The sequence below is a fragment of the Cylas formicarius genome, unplaced genomic scaffold, assembly GCF_029955315.1.
Source record: "Cylas formicarius isolate icCylForm1 unplaced genomic scaffold, icCylForm1.1 PGA_scaffold_6__28_contigs__length_40554024, whole genome shotgun sequence".
NCBI classification, from domain to species: Eukaryota; Metazoa; Arthropoda; class Insecta; order Coleoptera; family Brentidae; genus Cylas; species Cylas formicarius.
This window is the reverse complement of record NW_026844347.1, coordinates 39,126,548-39,150,144: the sequence shown is the minus strand read 5'-3', so window position 1 is coordinate 39,150,144 and position 23,597 is coordinate 39,126,548. Positions and strand designations below refer to the sequence as shown.

General features: G+C 38.7%; 1 protein-coding gene across 1 annotated transcript; it reads right to left on the bottom strand.

Annotated features, from left to right (window-relative positions):
* Positions 1 to 792: 792 nt before the first annotated feature.
* LOC132704206 (mitochondrial enolase superfamily member 1-like) lies at positions 793 to 23,133 on the bottom strand. The gene is made up of 6 exons (XM_060674095.1): positions 22,944 to 23,133; positions 20,319 to 20,537; positions 18,731 to 19,162; positions 5,580 to 5,886; positions 1,029 to 1,210; positions 793 to 972 (listed from the first exon to the last, which is right to left on the bottom strand). The coding sequence occupies exons 1-6, from the start codon at positions 23,019 to 23,021 to the stop codon at positions 850 to 852; spliced, it is 1,341 nt and encodes a 446-aa protein (XP_060530078.1). The 5' UTR covers positions 23,022 to 23,133; the 3' UTR covers positions 793 to 849.
* Positions 23,134 to 23,597: the final 464 nt, after the last annotated feature.

Genomic DNA, 23,597 nt, shown 5'->3' with positions numbered 1-23,597 from the left:
GTTCAGCGTTTAGACGGCGAGGGGTTGGAGGGGGGCACGTGGCGATCAGTGGGCGGTCGGCCGATTAGTACGCGTAATTAATACCCCCGCGAAACGGCCGAGTCTTTTTCGGGCCACCTTTCGATGCGCCGACCGAGGATTAGCGCGTCCCAAATCTGAAACACGCGCCCCTGGGACGTTTGATTCTACCGATTTAATTATCTAGAGTGCCCCGGTGACGTATGCGAGGGCGTTCGTTTTGCGTTTCAAACCGCACGCGGCCGTGCGATACATCGGGCCGGACATGGACTGTCAACGTCGTGACGCGACCGTGTGTAGTAATCACCGACGTGTGTAGCGGGCCTGTCAGTTACGGCGCGGCGCGTCGGAACTCAAACGACAACTTAACCTCGCTTATTTGAATGCGACATTGTTTTGTTACATGATGCGACAAAGATATGACAGGTCGTCGTTTTAAATGACGTCACGCGAAGCTAAAAACTCATTAATTTGCTATTTGTAGGAACCAAAAATGCAGAGACATATCAAAAAATCGTTACGAAAATTATACAAATTTTGTATTAAACGTCTTTTTCCGTTAAAATAAAGAAAAATTCCTTTAAAAAATAATGATTTCATTTGCGAGATGCAAAAGCTGAAAATAACCACCGGTATTGCTTCATTTTTCGGAGGGAGGCCTTTATTGACAGGTTTTACTCTATCATAATCTCCCACGCCAATGAGAAATTATTGCCCCGCCTAAATATAAATGATGCGTGATACAGGCTAAGGGAAATAAAAAAATGAGACGCATTCCATTCAAAATCGGCCTTTATTCGATTCCTATACAAGTTAGCGATTACAATTAACCTACTGGACCTTCGTCGGGTCCTGGAAGATCCCCTTGGAGAACATCAGCTGCCATTCCTTGCCGTTCGGGTACTCGTAGTTCTCTATCGCTTCCGTCTTCATGGTAGTGCTGTATCCGGGCGCCTGCGCAAAAGAATTACGTCACTTCCGACGCGCCACCTATCGACGCGAAAGCATACCCTGGGCGCGAGATAGTGCGCGTTCTTGATGATACAGGGGTCGACGAAGTGCTCGTGTTGCTGGTCCACGAACTCTATCACTTTGCCCTCGCTAGTCGCCGACAAGGAGGCGAAGTCCCACATCTGCAGGTGCTGCACCATCTCGCAGAGGCCGACTCCGCCCGCGTGTGGACACACCTTTACTGCGGATTAGCAAAGGAGCGATAAAAAAAAGCGCAATAATGCATAATAACTGAGAATGTTAGGAATTATATATGAGGTAATAATTACAGTGAAAACTCCCTACTCTGCTATGTATTAATCCAGTCTGTATAACGAATTTCTCAATCTATATACCCAGAAAATGGCACATCAGGTATGGTCTGTTCATACATATAAGAAAGTGACCAATTGCTTTTGAATGAGTGGCCATTAACATACAATGCAACAAGATTATTACCTAAAGTTTCGGAATTTAAAGTCAGGTCGACTTGTGGTCCGCAATAGAAAATAATTTTATACGTACCTGTGTTTAATATTCTTTGGTTTAGTATACTACTTAGTTTAAGTTAATTAGTAATCATTCTTATTTCGTGTATAATACAGCGTGTGTTGAATCGTGTGCGAATTATGCAAAATATGTGCGAGTCTAGTGTATCTCAGGAGATGCTCCCTCCCAAATGTAGAAAAGACTATTCTATTGAGACTAAGGGAGTTATAAACAATGTTTATTTGACTCTCATTGAACGTTGATGAAAATTCCAACATCAACTGTATGGAAAATTGTGAATAAACAACAGGAACAGGAACAAAGCGTGCCTACATTAGATATCTTAATTAAGAGGCTTGAAAAAGATGAAACCGGTGTTAAATGTGGCAGAACTGCCTTATGGAAGTATATTCAACACCTGGGTTTTAGATTTAAAAAAAATTGACAAAAGGCAAGTTTTAATGGAATCTTTTGGAATTTGAAAATGGCGACTGGAATATCTAGAAAAAAATAGGATTTACAGAGAACAACAAAGGCCAATTATTTACTTGGATGAAACCTGGTTCGACACTTATGATACCTCGGAAAAGGGTTGGGTTGACTCAACTGATAAGTGTAAAACAAACGCGCCATCGAAAAGAGGTAAAAGAATAACTATTTTGCATGCTGACTCTCAAGATGGTAGATTCCAAATGGACTTTCTCTGTCTGCGAAAAATATTAAAAATTCTTTTCTGGATTTCCATGAAGACACCACCGCCTGATTTATTTGAAAGTTGGTTTATAAACAAACTAGTTCCGAACATTCCTCCTAACAGCGTAATTGTAATGGGCAATGCAAGTTATCACAGTAGACAGTTCACTAAAATCCCCTCCTCATGTGACACTTACAAATAATAACGACATTTATTTTCACGAAGATTATACCAAAAAGCATTTAATTGAGGTTCTACAAAGCTTGAACCTACAAAAGGAATACGTCTGTGATAATTATGCAAAAAATCTAGGGCTTACAGTTTTAAGGCTTCCACCTTACCACTGTATATTTAATCCCATTGAACATGCTTGGCACCAACTGAAATCTGCCATTCGTCGTAACAATGTTTTTCCCCGTGTTAACTCCAATGTCCTCAAACTTATAGAAACCGAAGTTTTTAACATCCCTTCACAAAGTTGGGCAAATTTTGCTAAAAATATAGAAAAAGCAGAACAATCGTATATCCATATTGCAAATAATATAGAACAAATAATAATTAGAACAGGCGATGATAGCGATAGTGATACTGATATATTATGTGAATAATTTTAAGTAATTTAAGTAGGTAATAAAAATAATTTGTAATTTTATTTTAGATTTAAACATAAATACATACATAAATAAATAAATATTGTTTAGTATCTTTCCTAACAAAACCCCAAATAATTAAATTCTAAGCAAAGTACGGCCCTGTTCGGACATATTTCATTCTTATAGCTTGCGCGGGTCTTTCCTTAATTCGTATCAGTTAGTCACTTTCTTATAGGTATGAACAGACTTTACCTTCTTATTTGAACAAAGCTTTTTAATTTCTTCAATAAATTTTAATTTAACGCTTACTAACTAACCAATACTAACAAAAAAAAATTAAAAACATAAATTTTCTGAAGCCAAAATCTAACTATGAAATATGCAAAATGATAAATGTTTTATGCATAATTACTAAAATAATTATTGGTATTTTTATTTTCTTCCTCAGTATAACCCACTTGAAATATCTTCAGTTATTTAACATACGCATTAGTTTTAATTACTTGTCAAAGGTAAAACATTGTTAAAACAATTGCAAGCATAGATAATATGGTTGCTATCAAGGCAAACTTGACCATTTTTAAACAATATGTTCAGAAATCGCGAAAAAAAATGATGCTGCCGTCATTTTGACAGCTTGCAATCGTCGTTTGTTTTTTCTGACACTTGCAAAATTCACCCTGTAGGTGGGTGTCAAAATATAATGAACAACCCCGTACCTACTTTTTATTATTACGGTATTACGTGTAACTCATGTAAAACATATCAGTGTTAACGGAGTATCTCATAAATAATTCTCAGTTGGTATGCAAAATCACTAACACTTTTACTAATTACGCGCGACTGCCAAAAAACTTAGGTTTTCAGATGATAACCAATTACGCATAATTACTAAAATGCTGAGTTATCACGCGTTCCGACAGTTTTCGTATATTAAGGGTTCAACAGTCTCCAAAAATCATCAAATTTCGATCCGTTTCAACATCTCGAGAAAAATGTTGTCTGCTTTAATTCTTATATCTTGATAATTAATAATAATAATAATTATTATTAGTATTCAATTATATTTTATTCACTTATTATATAAATTAAACAGAGTGTTACCCAACGTCACTGCCAAAAGGGGGGAGAAAAACTCGCACCTAATTTTAAGACGAAACTGCATAAATTTTTTCGAAATACGGGGTGTTCAAGAAATAAAATATGATGCATTTTAGTTCCAAACGATATTTGGTATAACAGATTACAATCAATCAATAGTTAGCAAATAAAAAAAAGAGAACACATTCGAAAGGCAAATAGTGTACTATGTACTAAACTAATAAATTAAAGAAATGAAAGACTATGATTCAGATCTCACTTTATTTATATAGCCCGCATAGACAGCAAAAACTTTTACATTTAAGGTTTTCACCTATTGTACAGGGTGTTCCCGATATTCCGTGCTAAATGAGAAATGTGTTAGGTGTCCTAAATTTGCTGATATTAACTTCAAATTTAGCAGAGAAGTAAAAGTCCGTGTCCACATTTAAACAGTAGAAATTAGGGGCAATGCAATTTTACCAAGTAATTTTTAAAAATGTTTGAATTTTTTTTTTTTTGGTAATTTTAGCTTCCAAAAAAATATGTTTTCCTCCATAATCGTTCATCCGATTGGCAAAATTCTTTAACCGGCAGACGCAGAAGATCCAGTGCAATAACATTTATTTCGGGCATTTTTTCGATTATATACAGGGTTTTCAAATTATAGTCAAAAATAAATTATTAGCCGCAAATCAAAAATCGTAAAAAATATGGCTAATTGGTTCAAACGGTGTCATAGGGCGCATCAAGACCTACAATTTTTGTATTATATTTGAAAAAATCCATATCGAAATCGTTATTTCGGGGACTGTCAAGACGCGGTGACGTCATTGATTATTACAGCGCACTGCATGGTTTCAGAAGAAACTTATTTCTCCAAAATATTGCTTCAGCAATTTTCTTACTTTTTTCAAGTGTGCACCAAACTCCTCAGTCAAAGCGAGATAGGGTACATCAAAATAATAAATATCATACTTCTTATAATAAAGGTGCTTCAAAAATTTCTAATGAATCTTTTCTAATTCGACTTTATATACAGAATCATCCGAACTCCCGATAATCGAACAATATTCGAGAATACTCCTAACATATGCATTATACAGTAGATTCATCGTTTCCTTATTTTGAAAACCGGAAGAATTTCTAACCGCAAAGCCTGTAACCGTTTTTTGTTATGCTGTCTATATGTTTATTAAATTTTAATCCGGAATCAAAAATTACACACCAAGATCCTTCATTCCTGTTTTTCGTTTTATTATAATTTCTTTCATTTAATATTGATACATGATAGGACTTGATCACATAATAAGCGGCTTTGTATTTTTATTTTATTTTATTGTTATTTTATCTTTTGTGAGGTTTTAGAGTAAGCGATCATTTGAATTACTCGTCGAATTTTATTTTTTCAATACCCAGCAAAAATTTTATGTCCCATTAGGGGACAATTTTCCTCCTTCGTTGCGAGACCGAGAGATCTTTCTCCCAATACGTCGGCAACGCTGCATTATGCTTTAAAAATAAAACGTTGCCACTTTATGGGCTGCCATCTGTAGGTGAGCGGCGAAACTTTGGTTAGTTAGGAAACTGTAATTTCGTTATCGGCCGAACGCTGGGCGCGGAACAGCGCAATTCAATCTACTTGCTTGGTTCAATGACGACGGTGATGGTGGAAATAAATATTTATTTCCGAAGGAAATCGGGAATTCACTTACCACCTAATTTCTTCGCCATTAGGTATACGCTGAGGATCTCGTTGACGCCTCCGATCCTGGCCGAGTCGATCTGACAGTACTCGAGGGCCTCGGCCTGAAGGAACTGCTTGAACAGTACACGGTTGCAGCACATTTCTCCAGTGGCTACCGCTATACCGAGCGGTTTCAAAGCTTTGGCGATCTGGGCGTGGCCGAGGACGTCATCGGGACTGGTCGGTTCCTCGATCCACAGCGGCTTGAACTTGGCGAGCTGCTTCATCCAGTCAATGGCCTCCTGGACCTCCCAGACTTGGTTCGCGTCCACCATCTAAAAGGCGGGAACTTTACCCGTCATAATTTGCGCCAATGGGAGATTTGTTACGAAAAACGAAAAACGACGCCTTGACAACAGAATTAATAATTTTTACAGACGCAGCTTACTAGAATGATAAGAAATAATTATAAAGATTTCATTCAAAAAATATATGTTTTATTTTTGCAAACTTTACGACCCTGTATGTCAAAAGACGTTTAGGACATATTTTCGTGTGAAAGTTCCTTTTTAAAATGGACCCAAAAATCAATATTAAATTGTAATACAAATATTTTAATATCTGATTAGTCTTGTTTATTTTTATATATATACATAATTAACTAACTAAAAATCTGAAATTAAAATGTATATATGTATGTATGTATTATATTTTAAGGATATTATTGTATGTTTTTTTTGTTTGTTATAGAGTTTGATATGTTAATTAAGAATATATTGTATTTATATATATATATATATATATATATGATGACACTATATTCCGGGATATCATCCGTTCGCTCGTTGAACTCCGACTGGAATCCTGCATCCGACTGGAATCCTGCAAATCTTGCATCCGACTGGAATCCTGCAGACGTTTCGCCAAAATCTCACTTGGCATCTTCAATGCTCGCGCTCCGAAAACACTTCGAACACTGGGAGGTTATCGGCGGTGCGTGAGGTATTTATACTCTGCGCCGGAGATGGTAACGGTGCTGCTTGTGCGTGGGGGGAGGTGGCTCCGCCCCCTGAATTGTCGCGTTGTTAATTTCGCCCGATCGTAGTTGCGATGTCCCCGTTGGCTGCTGCGCATCGCTCTGCTGTTTGATTATCGTTCTCCACGTGTTGGATAAATGCAGAGCGTCGTCTCTCGTATTGAGGTGTCCGGACTTTTCTATTTCGATGGCCTCTCGTATAATCCTAGTCCTAAAATCAGGAATATTAGCTATTTGTTTGCAAGTGCCGAAATCAATTTTATGGCCTGTCTGATGTTGGTGCTGAAACAAAGCAGATGTTGTTTGTTTGTTTCTTATGGCTAAACGATGTTCCTCGAGCCTGGCTGAAATCCTTCTGTTGGTCTGTCCCACATACGTCAGGCTGCACGATCCGCATGCTACACTGTATACTCCTTGGTTTTCCAGAGTAATTTTTTGTTTTGGGTTTCTTAGTATTGCTCCGATGGTATGGTCAGGTTTGTATGCCGTTGATATGTCGTGTTTCCGTAATATTCGGCCGATTTTGTCAGTAACCCCCTTGATGTATGGCAGGACAGCGATCGATCTTCGTTGGGTCTCGTCCTGCACTCTCTGCTGCGGCTGTTGTTGTTTACTGATTGCCTTGCTGATGGTGCGCCTTTGGTATCCGTTTTGTTGAAGACAGGTACTAATTTTCTTCAGTTCTTTATCTCTGTTCCTCTCGTTTGTGAGCCTGAAGGACCGAGCAATTAATGTATTTGCCACTGCCTGTATCTGTGATGGGTGGTGATGAGATTTAGCGTTCAGATATCTATTAGTGTGTGTTGGTTTTCTATAGACAGTGTGTTCCAAGTGTCCATCTTCGGTCCTTGTGATGTGCACATCTAAAAAGGGCAGACTGTTATCCTCTTCAAGTTCTATTGTAAATTGAATCCTTGGGTGAATGGAATTCAGATGATCTAGGAATTTCAAAAGCTCCTCCTTGCCAAAAGGCCATACAACAAATACGTCATCAACGTATCTTGTCCATAGTTTTGGCTTCAGATTTGCCTTCTCTATTGCTTTCTTTTCGAAGTAAATCATGAAGAGGTTGGCAATCACAGGTGAGAGAGATGATCCCATTGCTGCTCCATCTATTTGTCGGTAAATTTTCCCGTTGTGCATAAAGTAAGCGTTTTTCAGGCAATGTCTTGACAGATCCATTATGTATGGCGGAAGATCTTCGTTTTCTTCTATAAGCAAGAGTGCCTCTTCTACTGGAATACTCGGGTAGAGGGATTTGACATCGAAACTTGCCATAATGTCGTCCTTGTCCATCCTGAGAGAACCTAAAATCTGAGTGAAATGTTCTGAGTTTTTAACATAGGAATCTGCCTTTTCCACTATAGGCTGAAGTGCACTGGCCAGATGTTTTTCCAGCTTGCATAATGGTGAGTTAAAGGCGCTTACGATTGGACGCAGGGGAACCCCGTCCTTATGGATCTTTGGGAGCCCGTAGAATTTTGGGCAACGACTCGATTTTTCCCTCGGAATAAGTTTCTTCTTTGTATCCTCGTTTATTGATGAATCGAGAATTTTGGACTTAGTTGTTTTTTCCAAATATGTCGTGGGATCTCTGGTGACTAGTTTGTATATTGGGTCGTTCAAAATATCCTCCAATTTTGCATTATAATCCGACGTATTCATGACGACAGTGGCATTTCCTTTGTCTGCTGGCATTATTAGAATGTTTTCGTTTTTGTTTAGATTCCTTAAGGCTTGCATTTCTTCTCTGCTTAAGTTTGGTTGCGGTGGTTTTGACTGTCTTAAGACTCTGGCGACATCTTGCCTAATTAACTCCGCATCTTGTTCGTCTATGGTGGAAAGACTTGCTTCGACGTTGGAAACGATCTCTTCGACGGGTACTCTTTTTGGAGCTATTGCGTAGTTAAATCCTTTATTCAGTACGCTGACTTCTGTATCGGAAAGATGGTATGCTGAAATATTATGAACTGTACTGCTTCGGTTTGTATTTGGCACTTGTCCTGATTTTTTGGAATTTGACTGAAGGATTTCTAATTTCTTCCACAGTTTTTTTTGACGTGATGTCCTTGTCTTTCTCAGTGCGCCATGATGTTAATAATTCTATGCGGTCCCACAGCAACTGATGGATCTTGTTGCTCAGTTTCAGGTGGAGTCTGAAAAGTTGTAGCTCAGTCTCACTAATTTCGTACCGGGTCCGCCTGATCTGGTCTTGGAGTAGGGCCTTGCTAGCTTTGTCCAGGATAGCTTGTGTCTTTCTGGTGCGTGTGTGATAAGACAACCTTGTAAATGTTGGCAGCAAGTTCTGGTTGCGGCAGCTTTTAAGAAAATTCAAGTTGCACAGCGAAATAACCCTCCTTTGTCTTAGTTTTTCATAACACTTGGTGGCTGTAAAGATCTCCTTCCCGTAAAGGTGTATGATATTCTCACGTATTGATTCACGGATGGAAAAATGTGATGACACTATATTCCGGGATATCATCCGTTCGCTCGTTGAACTCCGACTGGAATCCTGCATCCGACTGGAATCCTGCAAATCTTGCATCCGACTGGAATCCTGCAGACGTTTCGCCAAAATCTCACTTGGCATCTTCAATGCTCGCGCTCCGAAAACACTTCGAACACTGGGAGGTTATCGGCGGTGCGTGAGGTATTTATACTCTGCGCCGGAGATGGTAACGGTGCTGCTTGTGCGTGGGGGGAGGTGGCTCCGCCCCCTGAATTGTCGCGTTGTTAATTTCGCCCGATCGTAGTTGCGATGTCCCCGTTGGCTGCTGCGCATCGCTCTGCTGTTTGATTATCGTTCTCCACGTGTTGGATAAATGCAGAGCGTCGTCTCTCGTATTGAGGTGTCCGGACTTTTCTATTTCGATGGCCTCTCGTATAATCCTAGTCCTAAAATCAGGAATATTAGCTATTTGTTTGCAAGTGCCGAAATCAATTTTATGGCCTGTCTGATGTTGGTGCTGAAACAAAGCAGATGTTGTTTGTTTGTTTCTTATGGCTAAACGATGTTCCTCGAGCCTGGCTGAAATCCTTCTGTTGGTCTGTCCCACATACGTCAGGCTGCACGATCCGCATGCTACACTGTATACTCCTTGGTTTTCCAGAGTAATTTTTTGTTTTGGGTTTCTTAGTATTGCTCCGATGGTATGGTCAGGTTTGTATGCCGTTGATATGTCGTGTTTCCGTAATATTCGGCCGATTTTGTCAGTAACCCCCTTGATGTATGGCAGGACAGCGATCGATCTTCGTTGGGTCTCGTCCTGCACTCTCTGCTGCGGCTGTTGTTGTTTACTGATTGCCTTGCTGATGGTGCGCCTTTGGTATCCGTTTTGTTGAAGACAGGTACTAATTTTCTTCAGTTCTTTATCTCTGTTCCTCTCGTTTGTGAGCCTGAAGGACCGAGCAATTAATGTATTTGCCACTGCCTGTATCTGTGATGGGTGGTGATGAGATTTAGCGTTCAGATATCTATTAGTGTGTGTTGGTTTTCTATAGACAGTGTGTTCCAAGTGTCCATCTTCGGTCCTTGTGATGTGCACATCTAAAAAGGGCAGACTGTTATCCTCTTCAAGTTCTATTGTAAATTGAATCCTTGGGTGAATGGAATTCAGATGATCTAGGAATTTCAAAAGCTCCTCCTTGCCAAAAGGCCATACAACAAATACGTCATCAACGTATCTTGTCCATAGTTTTGGCTTCAGATTTGCCTTCTCTATTGCTTTCTTTTCGAAGTAAATCATGAAGAGGTTGGCAATCACAGGTGAGAGAGATGATCCCATTGCTGCTCCATCTATTTGTCGGTAAATTTTCCCGTTGTGCATAAAGTAAGCGTTTTTCAGGCAATGTCTTGACAGATCCATTATGTATGGCGGAAGATCTTCGTTTTCTTCTATAAGCAAGAGTGCCTCTTCTACTGGAATACTCGGGTAGAGGGATTTGACATCGAAACTTGCCATAATGTCGTCCTTGTCCATCCTGAGAGAACCTAAAATCTGAGTGAAATGTTCTGAGTTTTTAACATAGGAATCTGCCTTTTCCACTATAGGCTGAAGTGCACTGGCCAGATGTTTTTCCAGCTTGCATAATGGTGAGTTAAAGGCGCTTACGATTGGACGCAGGGGAACCCCGTCCTTATGGATCTTTGGGAGCCCGTAGAATTTTGGGCAACGACTCGATTTTTCCCTCGGAATAAGTTTCTTCTTTGTATCCTCGTTTATTGATGAATCGAGAATTTTGGACTTAGTTGTTTTTTCCAAATATGTCGTGGGATCTCTGGTGACTAGTTTGTATATTGGGTCGTTCAAAATATCCTCCAATTTTGCATTATAATCCGACGTATTCATGACGACAGTGGCATTTCCTTTGTCTGCTGGCATTATTAGAATGTTTTCGTTTTTGTTTAGATTCCTTAAGGCTTGCATTTCTTCTCTGCTTAAGTTTGGTTGCGGTGGTTTTGACTGTCTTAAGACTCTGGCGACATCTTGCCTAATTAACTCCGCATCTTGTTCGTCTATGGTGGAAAGACTTGCTTCGACGTTGGAAACGATCTCTTCGACGGGTACTCTTTTTGGAGCTATTGCGTAGTTAAATCCTTTATTCAGTACGCTGACTTCTGTATCGGAAAGATGGTATGCTGAAATATTATGAACTGTACTGCTTCGGTTTGTATTTGGCACTTGTCCTGATTTTTTGGAATTTGACTGAAGGATTTCTAATTTCTTCCACAGTTTTTTTGACGTGATGTCCTTGTCTTTCTCAGTGCGCCATGATGTTAATAATTCTATGCGGTCCCACAGCAACTGATGGATCTTGTTGCTCAGTTTCAGGTGGAGTCTGAAAAGTTGTAGCTCAGTCTCACTAATTTCGTACCGTTCCTGATTTTAGGACTAGGATTATACGAGAGGCCATCGAAATAGAAAAGTCCGGACACCTCAATACGAGAGACGACGCTCTGCATTTATCCAACACGTGGAGAACGATAATCAAACAGCAGAGCGATGCGCAGCAGCCAACGGGGACATCGCAACTACGATCGGGCGAAATTAACAACGCGACAATTCAGGGGGCGGAGCCACCTCCCCCCACGCACAAGCAGCACCGTTACCATCTCCGGCGCAGAGTATAAATACCTCACGCACCGCCGATAACCTCCCAGTGTTCGAAGTGTTTTCGGAGCGCGAGCATTGAAGATGCCAAGTGAGATTTTGGCGAAACGTCTGCAGGATTCCAGTCGGATGCAAGATTTGCAGGATTCCAGTCGGATGCAGGATTCCAGTCGGAGTTCAACGAGCGAACGGATGATATCCCGGAATATAGTGTCATCACATTTTTCCATCCGTGAATCAATACGTGAGAATATCATACACCTTTACGGGAAGGAGATCTTTACAGCCACCAAGTGTTATGAAAAACTAAGACAAAGGAGGGTTATTTCGCTGTGCAACTTGAATTTTCTTAAAAGCTGCCGCAACCAGAACTTGCTGCCAACATTTACAAGGTTGTCTTATCACACACGCACCAGAAAGACACAAGCTATCCTGGACAAAGCTAGCAAGGCCCTACTCCAAGACCAGATCAGGCGGACCCGGTACGAAATTAGTGAGACTGAGCTACAACTTTTCAGACTCCACCTGAAACTGAGCAACAAGATCCATCAGTTGCTGTGGGACCGCATAGAATTATTAACATCATGGCGCACTGAGAAAGACAAGGACATCACGTCAAAAAAACTGTGGAAGAAATTAGAAATCCTTCAGTCAAATTCCAAAAAATCAGGACAAGTGCCAAATACAAACCGAAGCAGTACAGTTCATAATATTTCAGCATACCATCTTTCCGATACAGAAGTCAGCGTACTGAATAAAGGATTTAACTACGCAATAGCTCCAAAAAGAGTACCCGTCGAAGAGATCGTTTCCAACGTCGAAGCAAGTCTTTCCACCATAGACGAACAAGATGCGGAGTTAATTAGGCAAGATGTCGCCAGAGTCTTAAGACAGTCAAAACCACCGCAACCAAACTTAAGCAGAGAAGAAATGCAAGCCTTAAGGAATCTAAACAAAAACGAAAACATTCTAATAATGCCAGCAGACAAAGGAAATGCCACTGTCGTCATGAATACGTCGGATTATAATGCAAAATTGGAGGATATTTTGAACGACCCAATATACAAACTAGTCACCAGAGATCCCACGACATATTTGGAAAAAACAACTAAGTCCAAAATTCTCGATTCATCAATAAACGAGGATACAAAGAAGAAACTTATTCCGAGGGAAAAATCGAGTCGTTGCCCAAAATTCTACGGGCTCCCAAAGATCCATAAGGACGGGGTTCCCCTGCGTCCAATCGTAAGCGCCTTTAACTCACCATTATGCAAGCTGGAAAAACATCTGGCCAGTGCACTTCAGCCTATAGTGGAAAAGGCAGATTCCTATGTTAAAAACTCAGAACATTTCACTCAGATTTTAGGTTCTCTCAGGATGGACAAGGACGACATTATGGCAAGTTTCGATGTCAAATCCCTCTACCCGAGTATTCCAGTAGAAGAGGCACTCTTGCTTATAGAAGAAAACGAAGATCTTCCGCCATACATAATGGATCTGTCAAGACATTGCCTGAAAAACGCTTACTTTATGCACAACGGGAAAATTTACCGACAAATAGATGGAGCAGCAATGGGATCATCTCTCTCACCTGTGATTGCCAACCTCTTCATGATTTACTTCGAAAAGAAAGCAATAGAGAAGGCAAATCTGAAGCCAAAACTATGGACAAGATACGTTGATGACGTATTTGTTGTATGGCCTTTTGGCAAGGAGGAGCTTTTGAAATTCCTAGATCATCTGAATTCCATTCACCCAAGGATTCAATTTACAATAGAACTTGAAGAGGATAACAGTCTGCCCTTTTTAGATGTGCACATCACAAGGACCGAAGATGGACACTTGGAACACACTGTCTATAGAAAACCAACACACACTAATAGATATCTGAACGCTAAATCTCATCACCACCCATCACAGATACAGGCAGTGGCAAATACATTAATTGCTCGGTCCTTCAGGCTCACAAACGAGAGGAACAGAGATAAAGAACTGAAGAAAATTAGTACCTGTCTTCAACAAAACGGATACCAAAGGCGCACCATCAGCAAGGCAATCAGTAAACAACAACAGCCGCAGCAGAGAGTGCAGGACGAGACCCAACGAAGATCGATCGCTGTCCTGCCATACATCAAGGGGGTTACTGACAAAATCGGCCGAATATTACGGAAACACGACATATCAACGGCATACAAACCTGACCATACCATCGGAGCAATACTAAGAAACCCAAAACAAAAAATTACTCTGGAAAACCAAGGAGTATACAGTGTAGCATGCGGATCGTGCAGCCTGACGTATGTGGGACAGACCAACAGAAGGATTTCAGCCAGGCTCGAGGAACATCGTTTAGCCATAAGAAACAAACAAACAACATCTGCTTTGTTTCAGCACCAACATCAGACAGGCCATAAAATTGATTTCGGCACTTGCAAACAAATAGCTAATATTCCTGATTTTAGGACTAGGATTATACGAGAGGCCATCGAAATAGAAAAGTCCGGACACCTCAATACGAGAGACGACGCTCTGCATTTATCCAACACGTGGAGAACGATAATCAAACAGCAGAGCGATGCGCAGCAGCCAACGGGGACATCGCAACTACGATCGGGCGAAATTAACAACGCGACAATTCAGGGGGCGGAGCCACCTCCCCCCACGCACAAGCAGCACCGTTACCATCTCCGGCGCAGAGTATAAATACCTCACGCACCGCCGATAACCTCCCAGTGTTCGAAGTGTTTTCGGAGCGCGAGCATTGAAGATGCCAAGTGAGATTTTGGCGAAACGTCTGCAGGATTCCAGTCGGATGCAAGATTTGCAGGATTCCAGTCGGATGCAGGATTCCAGTCGGAGTTCAACGAGCGAACGGATGATATCCCGGAATATAGTGTCATCACATTTTTCCATCCGTGAATCAATACGTGAGAATATCATACACCTTTACGGGAAGGAGATCTTTACAGCCACCAAGTGTTATGAAAAACTAAGACAAAGGAGGGTTATTTCGCTGTGCAACTTGAATTTTCTTAAAAGCTGCCGCAACCAGAACTTGCTGCCAACATTTACAAGGTTGTCTTATCACACACGCACCAGAAAGACACAAGCTATCCTGGACAAAGCTAGCAAGGCCCTACTCCAAGACCAGATCAGGCGGACCCGGTACGAAATTAGTGAGACTGAGCTACAACTTTTCAGACTCCACCTGAAACTGAGCAACAAGATCCATCAGTTGCTGTGGGACCGCATAGAATTATTAACATCATGGCGCACTGAGAAAGACAAGGACATCACGTCAAAAAAAACTGTGGAAGAAATTAGAAATCCTTCAGTCAAATTCCAAAAAATCAGGACAAGTGCCAAATACAAACCGAAGCAGTACAGTTCATAATATTTCAGCATACCATCTTTCCGATACAGAAGTCAGCGTACTGAATAAAGGATTTAACTACGCAATAGCTCCAAAAAGAGTACCCGTCGAAGAGATCGTTTCCAACGTCGAAGCAAGTCTTTCCACCATAGACGAACAAGATGCGGAGTTAATTAGGCAAGATGTCGCCAGAGTCTTAAGACAGTCAAAACCACCGCAACCAAACTTAAGCAGAGAAGAAATGCAAGCCTTAAGGAATCTAAACAAAAACGAAAACATTCTAATAATGCCAGCAGACAAAGGAAATGCCACTGTCGTCATGAATACGTCGGATTATAATGCAAAATTGGAGGATATTTTGAACGACCCAATATACAAACTAGTCACCAGAGATCCCACGACATATTTGGAAAAAAACAACTAAGTCCAAAATTCTCGATTCATCAATAAACGAGGATACAAAGAAGAAACTTATTCCGAGGGAAAAATCGAGTCGTTGCCCAAAATTCTACGGGCTCCCAAAGATCCATAAGGACGGGGTTCCCCTGCGTCCAATCGTAAGCGCCTTTAACTCACCATTATGCAAGCTGGAAAAACATCTGGCCAGTGCACTTCAGCCTATAGTGGAAAAGGCAGATTCCTATGTTAAAAACTCAGAACATTTCACTCAGATTTTAGGTTCTCTCAGGATGGACAAGGACGACATTATGGCAAGTTTCGATGTCAAATCCCTCTACCCGAGTATTCCAGTAGAAGAGGCACTCTTGCTTATAGAAGAAAACGAAGATCTTCCGCCATACATAATGGATCTGTCAAGACATTGCCTGAAAAACGCTTACTTTATGCACAACGGGAAAATTTACCGACAAATAGATGGAGCAGCAATGGGATCATCTCTCTCACCTGTGATTGCCAACCTCTTCATGATTTACTTCGAAAAGAAAGCAATAGAGAAGGCAAATCTGAAGCCAAAACTATGGACAAGATACGTTGATGACGTATTTGTTGTATGGCCTTTTGGCAAGGAGGAGCTTTTGAAATTCCTAGATCATCTGAATTCCATTCACCCAAGGATTCAATTTACAATAGAACTTGAAGAGGATAACAGTCTGCCCTTTTTAGATGTGCACATCACAAGGACCGAAGATGGACACTTGGAACACACTGTCTATAGAAAACCAACACACACTAATAGATATCTGAACGCTAAATCTCATCACCACCCATCACAGATACAGGCAGTGGCAAATACATTAATTGCTCGGTCCTTCAGGCTCACAAACGAGAGGAACAGAGATAAAGAACTGAAGAAAATTAGTACCTGTCTTCAACAAAACGGATACCAAAGGCGCACCATCAGCAAGGCAATCAGTAAACAACAACAGCCGCAGCAGAGAGTGCAGGACGAGACCCAACGAAGATCGATCGCTGTCCTGCCATACATCAAGGGGGTTACTGACAAAATCGGCCGAATATTACGGAAACACGACATATCAACGGCATACAAACCTGACCATACCATCGGAGCAATACTAAGAAACCCAAAACAAAAAATTACTCTGGAAAACCAAGGAGTATACAGTGTAGCATGCGGATCGTGCAGCCTGACGTATGTGGGACAGACCAACAGAAGGATTTCAGCCAGGCTCGAGGAACATCGTTTAGCCATAAGAAACAAACAAACAACATCTGCTTTGTTTCAGCACCAACATCAGACAGGCCATAAAATTGATTTCGGCACTTGCAAACAAATAGCTAATATTCCTGATTTTAGGACTAGGATTATACGAGAGGCCATCGAAATAGAAAAGTCCGGACACCTCAATACGAGAGACGACGCTCTGCATTTATCCAACACGTGGAGAACGATAATCAAACAGCAGAGCGATGCGCAGCAGCCAACGGGGACATCGCAACTACGATCGGGCGAAATTAACAACGCGACAATTCAGGGGGCGGAGCCACCTCCCCCCACGCACAAGCAGCACCGTTACCATCTCCGGCGCAGAGTATAAATACCTCACGCACCGCCGATAACCTCCCAGTGTTCGAAGTGTTTTCGGAGCGCGAGCATTGAAGATGCCAAGTGAGATTTTGGCGAAACGTCTGCAGGATTCCAGTCGGATGCAAGATTTGCAGGATTCCAGTCGGATGCAGGATTCCAGTCGGAGTTCAACGAGCGAACGGATGATATCCCGGAATATAGTGTCATCACATTTTTCCATCCGTGAATCAATACGTGAGAATATATATACATATATATATATATATATATATATATATATATATATATATATATATATATATATATATATATATATATATATATATATATATATATATATATATATATATATATATATATATATATATATATATATATATATATATATATATATATATATATAATATATATATATATATATATATATATATATATATATATATATATATATATATATATATATATATATATATATATATATATATATATATATATATATATATATATATATATATATATATATATATATATATATATATATATATATATATATATATATATATATATATATATATATATATATATATATATGTATATATATAAATACATATATATATATATATATATATATATATATATATATATATATATATATATATATATATATATATATATATATATGAGTGTTCGAAGTGTTTTCGGAGCGCGAGCATTGAAGATGCCAAGTGAGATTTTGGCGAAACGTCTGCAGGATTCCAGTCGGATGCAAGATCTGCAGGATTCCAGTCGGATGCAGGATTCCAGTCGGAGTTCAACGAGCGAACGGATGATATCCCGGAATATAGTGTCATCATATATATATATATATATATATATATATATATATATATATATATATATATATATATATATATATATATATATATATATATATAATATATATATATATATATATATATATATATATATATATATATATATATATATATATATATATATATATATATATATATATATATATATATATATATGTATATATATATATATATATATATATATATATATATATATATATATATATATATATATATATATATATATACAGTGTTCGAAGTGTTTTCGGAGCGCGAGCATTGAAGATACCAAGTGAGATTTTGGCGAAACGTCTGCAGGATTCCAGTCGGATGTAGGATTTGCAGGATTCCAGTCGGAGATATATTGTATTTATATATAAATACTTTATGCTTAATAAAGTAATACAAATTTTAAATTAAAATTAAATGTAAACAAAATAGTTACATATTTAATGAGTTCCGATCACTTTTTTTTTTTAAATGAACACTTCCCAAAAACACCCTGTATAAACAGAATTCGTGGTCTCGGTTGGCCTGTAAATTGAATTGAATTTCTATTTTTTATTTTTGATCAAGATTTTACGTAAAACAACAACAAAGCGTCGAGAAATCAAAGAATTTTTTTTTATCCTTTCGTGGACATTGACCATCGATGGTCGCCATGTTGATGAACATTCGATAAAGACACGGTGTTGTAGAAACAATTATCATGTTAACATATGTAATTTCGTGAATATCTAAACTTTTAGTTCTTATTTATTTACGTATTTAACCATCACCGACAATCTCCAGCGACTCACCAGAATTTTATCCCAGCCGATGACGCTCCTGATGAGCTCGAGCCGCTTGATATCGTCCTGCAAATTCTTGCCCACCTTGACCTTGAAAGCGGTATAACCCAGATCCATATACTTGTTGGCCAACTTTTTAATTTTTGCGTCGCTATAACCTAGCCAGCCGGCTTGGGTCGTGTAGCAGGGGTACCCTTTGTCCAGCAGGACCTTGATCCTGTCCTGCTTGCCGGCCTCGCCCTGCTTGAGCAGCTGCAGGGCTTCCTCCTTGGTGATGACGTTTGACAGGTACCTGAAATCGATACAGGAGACGAGAGCCTCGGGAGAGAGGTCGGCCAGGAGGCGCCAGACGGGTTTCTTCTCGATCTTGCCCCAGAGGTCCCACAGGGCGTTAATGATGGCGGCGGTGGCCAGATGGATAACTCCCTTTTCGGGTCCGATCTGGAGGACGCGAAGCTTCGGTTAGAAAACGCAGCGAAAGCTGCGCGATTTTGAACATAGGAAGACCGGCATTCGTTAAAAAAAATCAAATCGTTATTTGAAGTTCAAATTCAAAATAAACATTTTTCGACGCTGTTGTTGTTGGTGTAATGTGTTGATGTTATATATCATGCAATAGTAAAATTTGAATACAAAAGTTGCTTCCACCAAAATGGGACATCCTATATTTTATTACATTGTTAAATACCCCTTTAAAAGACAAATCGAAGCATATATATATTAATATCCATCTAATATCTATCTATGTATATATACCGGGTGTGTTCAAAAGGTAAGGTGACTTTTAAGGTTTATCTAATAGTATTTCCAGTGGTGCGTTAATGCACCACCTATTCTATGATTTTTTTGTGGGTATATAAATTTGTATCACATTTTCAAGCGATTCCAAAATAGTAAAAAAAAATATTTTGGATTTGTATTGCCATTTTTGTCTATGGCATGTAGTTAGATTCCTTAAAAAATAAATAAATGAAAAGGCAACGAATAAACATTTTTAAAACAAATGCCGATCATATAAAATAACAAAAAAACATAATCCTGATTTTTTTAATAATATAAAATTGTTATATAGCTTTTGTTAAGTCGTTAATAATGGATAACGAAATTTTCAGGATGTTTTCCGCGGGTACAACATAAAATAAATGCACAGTATAAAGTGTCACCGAATGACACTTAAACCAAATCAATTCTCTGCAAATAAAATTGAATTTCAGCAGTGCTGTATATCACCTTTAGGTTAAAATACACAAGCAACAATTTGTACAGTAAAACTAGGTGCATGAATGAATCAACATGATTCAGAATCTCAGTTACTTTTCTATACTGCAAGCGGATTCCGATATATTATAACTTTAGCAAATATTTTTGTTATCTTTAAGAAAAATGCTATTTCGTCTAGTATATCTTAACGAAAGATTTTCTATTATTATTTTCATTGTTTATAGCAACTTAAAACAACAGAACTAGAATATTTCTTTAAAAAATATGTATCCATTTTTTTTAATTCAAAGCTTATTGGGAACAAATGTTAATGTTTTAAAATCCGCCATTCATATTAGGATCCGATCTCTTAACAAACATATTGGAAAGATTTTACCCATCTCATTTGACTTTCGCTAGTCAGTGACCTCCAGAAATTGCCGAAGTCTTTGTAGATATCGTCGACCGATTTGCCGACGACGAGGGCGCTCAACGATTTGGCCGCCTGAACAACCACCTCGGTACCCCTGCCGTTGGTGAAAGTGAGACCGTAGCCTTCGAGTCCAGACGCGATTTTGACCGATACATAGGCGCAAGAGTAGTCGGGATCGGTGTGCTGCAACCAACAATACACGCGGGTCCATCAGTATAAATTACCGAAGGGCGAATTAAACTGCACCATTATGTGACCAAAAGCAAAAATTCCTCGACATGCGTTGGTAATCGGCGAATGACCATAGCAGTTTGCCCAACTATTTGTGAAAAGCAAAGAAGAAGAGTTCCTTCGCCGGTAATAAATAACAAGTTCAGTGTGCGCTATTATTTGTATATTTTTTGCCTCATATTCACTGCAACCCAATAAAATCTAGCTAAAGCTATTCCGAAAGATTTATTACTAAAAAAAATCCATAACCACAATATTTGCTGGTATGTCGTTCCTATTTTGTGCTAATTTTTTTTAGGTTATGTCGATTAGGATAGTATAAATTGTTAATCTGGTATGTAGGGAATTTAACTTACAATTGTTGTCGTTATAAAATGTAAAAATGCATACTGCAGACAAATTAGCAACACGGAATACAAAAATAAGAGCCTTTTTCGATTTTCTTAGAACGATGTTAAAAGAAAAGAAAAACAATAAAGGCTCTCCTGGCGGACGGCTACAATAAACGGACGTCACCCAGGACAAAATTCCTGGAACTGAAATTGGGCATATAATTTGCAATGCTTTTCGATAGGCGGGTGCTGTTATAAACAGACTAAAAATCTCCCAAAGGGGGACGCGGAAACTCTAAAAACCAGAAGATATTTTATGTCCGCTTATTTGAATGTGCGTTAAATTAGATAATCCTCTTATTTATTAGATGGTTCGCCTTTATTTTGCTTGAGAGCTTGGCTTTGGTGTTATCACGGTTAGTTTGTGAATGTAAACGTAAAATGGCACAAAAAAAGAACGCTTACATTAAAGGAAAAGATAGAAGAGAGAGAGTTTCAGTTTGCGATTGCGCAAAGCGATTTAACATTTAATATATAATAGCTAACAATAAAGAAGATTTAAGAAGTAAAAGGCAATCTGAAAGCAAAAAGGAAAGTTTTAACATAGACAAAAGGTGTTTCGAATTGTTTGTGCAAACTAGGAATTCGGAACATTCCAATATCAGGACCGCTAGTCATACTGACAGCTAAAGAAATTGCGACAAATGTAAAAATATCGTTAGGAAAATATTTTTAAATTTTTTTCCAAAACCCAAGGACAACTTATTTGTATTTATAGTCATATTAACATCTGAATAAAATAATACTTTAAAAATGTATGTATTGGGTACGTGTACATATTATAATATCTATTTATATTTATTATAAGTCCTTAATACTCTCCTTTAAACGGATATTTACCATAAGCGGACAAAATTAAGGGGACTGTGAGAACCCGAGTATGGGAGCACTTTATACTGTCCCTTTTCGAAATAAAATTGCTATTATTAGCACTAACACTTCAAATCCACCAAATTAACCTAAACATTCAAAACATGTTATGTTTTGATTTCATTAAAAAATGTTTTTAATTATTGCATTAAGACATTCTGTAATGTCCTTTAAATTAACATAACCTAAAAATTGAAACCTGTACAAGAAAATTTTATATATGAATTAGTTTTATTTCTCCTAGTAGTGATATAAAGACTGCGTTTGTGTATCATATTTTTTACTCAGTTTTATTCATTTTCAAATAAAGTTGCTTAATTGGAGAGAATTGCTTTTTATTACTTGTCTATAATTTTAAGGTAACTGTCATTCACATTTGCTGCCACCTGACGCCAGGAAATTAGTTCGATCTGTTGCTCACGGTGGCGCTGACAAATACCTTTCCGATATTACTCTTTTAATTTCTCTTTTTCTATGGTTTTAGCTTGGAAAATACTTAAAGGTAACAATTTATTCATTTATTAATTAATTAATTCTTTTGCCTCATAAATTGTCACTTATATCGCAAAACATATCTGGTTTCACAATAATATCCTTTTCTGATACCTTTATTTTAATTTTAGAACAAATTGTGTGACAAAATCGAAAATACGGTCGAATCGAATTATCGTCGGGGTCACATTAAGAGCCGAACGGTGTAGATAAGCATTAAAATCAGTAGGCAACAGGCGACTAGATAAATTCGAGAGCTTGTCGTTTAAAAAAAAAATAAATCGCAATTAAGGTGAAGCGGCCATTGCATAAGAACAAACGAAAAAGCAAAATCAGAACCCGCTGCTTGCTGAAAGAGAGTTTATGTGCGCCTTTGTTGAAAAAACGAATGCTTTTAATACGATTGTAGGAACGCCCACTGAAAAAAATCAAAAATTAATTTGACTAAACACTGACCTATCTTTTTATCTATGGTACGCACGCGTGTTGTTCTCATCTGTGTCTAGTATTCGTGTTTTAAGGTTTTTTAAGTTTGTATGCGTATTTATAAACGTTCGAATGGGAATCCTTCCTCTATTTTGCTTTAGTAAAAACCCTCACTCACCATCGCATCAGAACCATCCGACTGCAAGGAGGTGGGGAAGCGTATATCTTTGACGTCGACGGAAACGATCTTGCTCATATTTGTGCCGTTCTGGTCGCCGAAAAGAGAAAATCAAAAAGTATATCGCTCGCGGCCACCAACTAAGTGAACCCGTTCACTCTTGGCAACAGCTTATAACTGTGTGTTTATGTAACGAGCGAAGATACTACTTATCTGTACTCAAGTTTGTGGCGTCATTTCGATGGAAAATCAAACAGAAATACCGATCCAAAACACTTCTCCGATTTAAAATGCGCTCCAAAGTGCCGTTTGTTGTTCGAACGTGACGCACTTTTAGTTTTAACGTCAGATAGTGTCGAAAATTAATTGCCGGATATGCAAATCTACGTCGATTTTTTTTTCACCGTACCACGCCACTGGCCTATCGTGTGGGGGAGTTAAACATCGTATTGTTCCAAATTTACAAAATATTTGTTTTCGAATTAGTATTCATGTGCGGCGTAGTACGTAACAAGATTATTTTACACATGATTTATCGCATTTCCATATAATATAACAAAATTCTCTATAAAGCTTAATAGGCGTGGGTATGCAGCACGCATTGCAGAAAGTTAAGGGGAATGTTCGCACGGAAGAAATAAAGAAAAGTAACAT

Bases quoted from the DNA above. Each gene is read 5' to 3' on its own strand.
- LOC132704206 (XM_060674095.1), bottom strand. From the start codon at position 23,021: ATGAGCAAGATCGTTTCCGTCGACGTCAAAGATATACGCTTCCCCACC. The intron at 19,163-20,318 runs GTAAAATCTTTC...CGCGTCCTCCAG, and splicing joins GCGAAAGTCAAATGAGATGG to ATCGGACCCGAAAAGGGAGT. The intron at 1,211-5,579 runs GTAAGTGAATTC...GCTAATCCGCAG, and splicing joins AATGGCGAAGAAATTAGGTG to TAAAGGTGTGTCCACACGCG.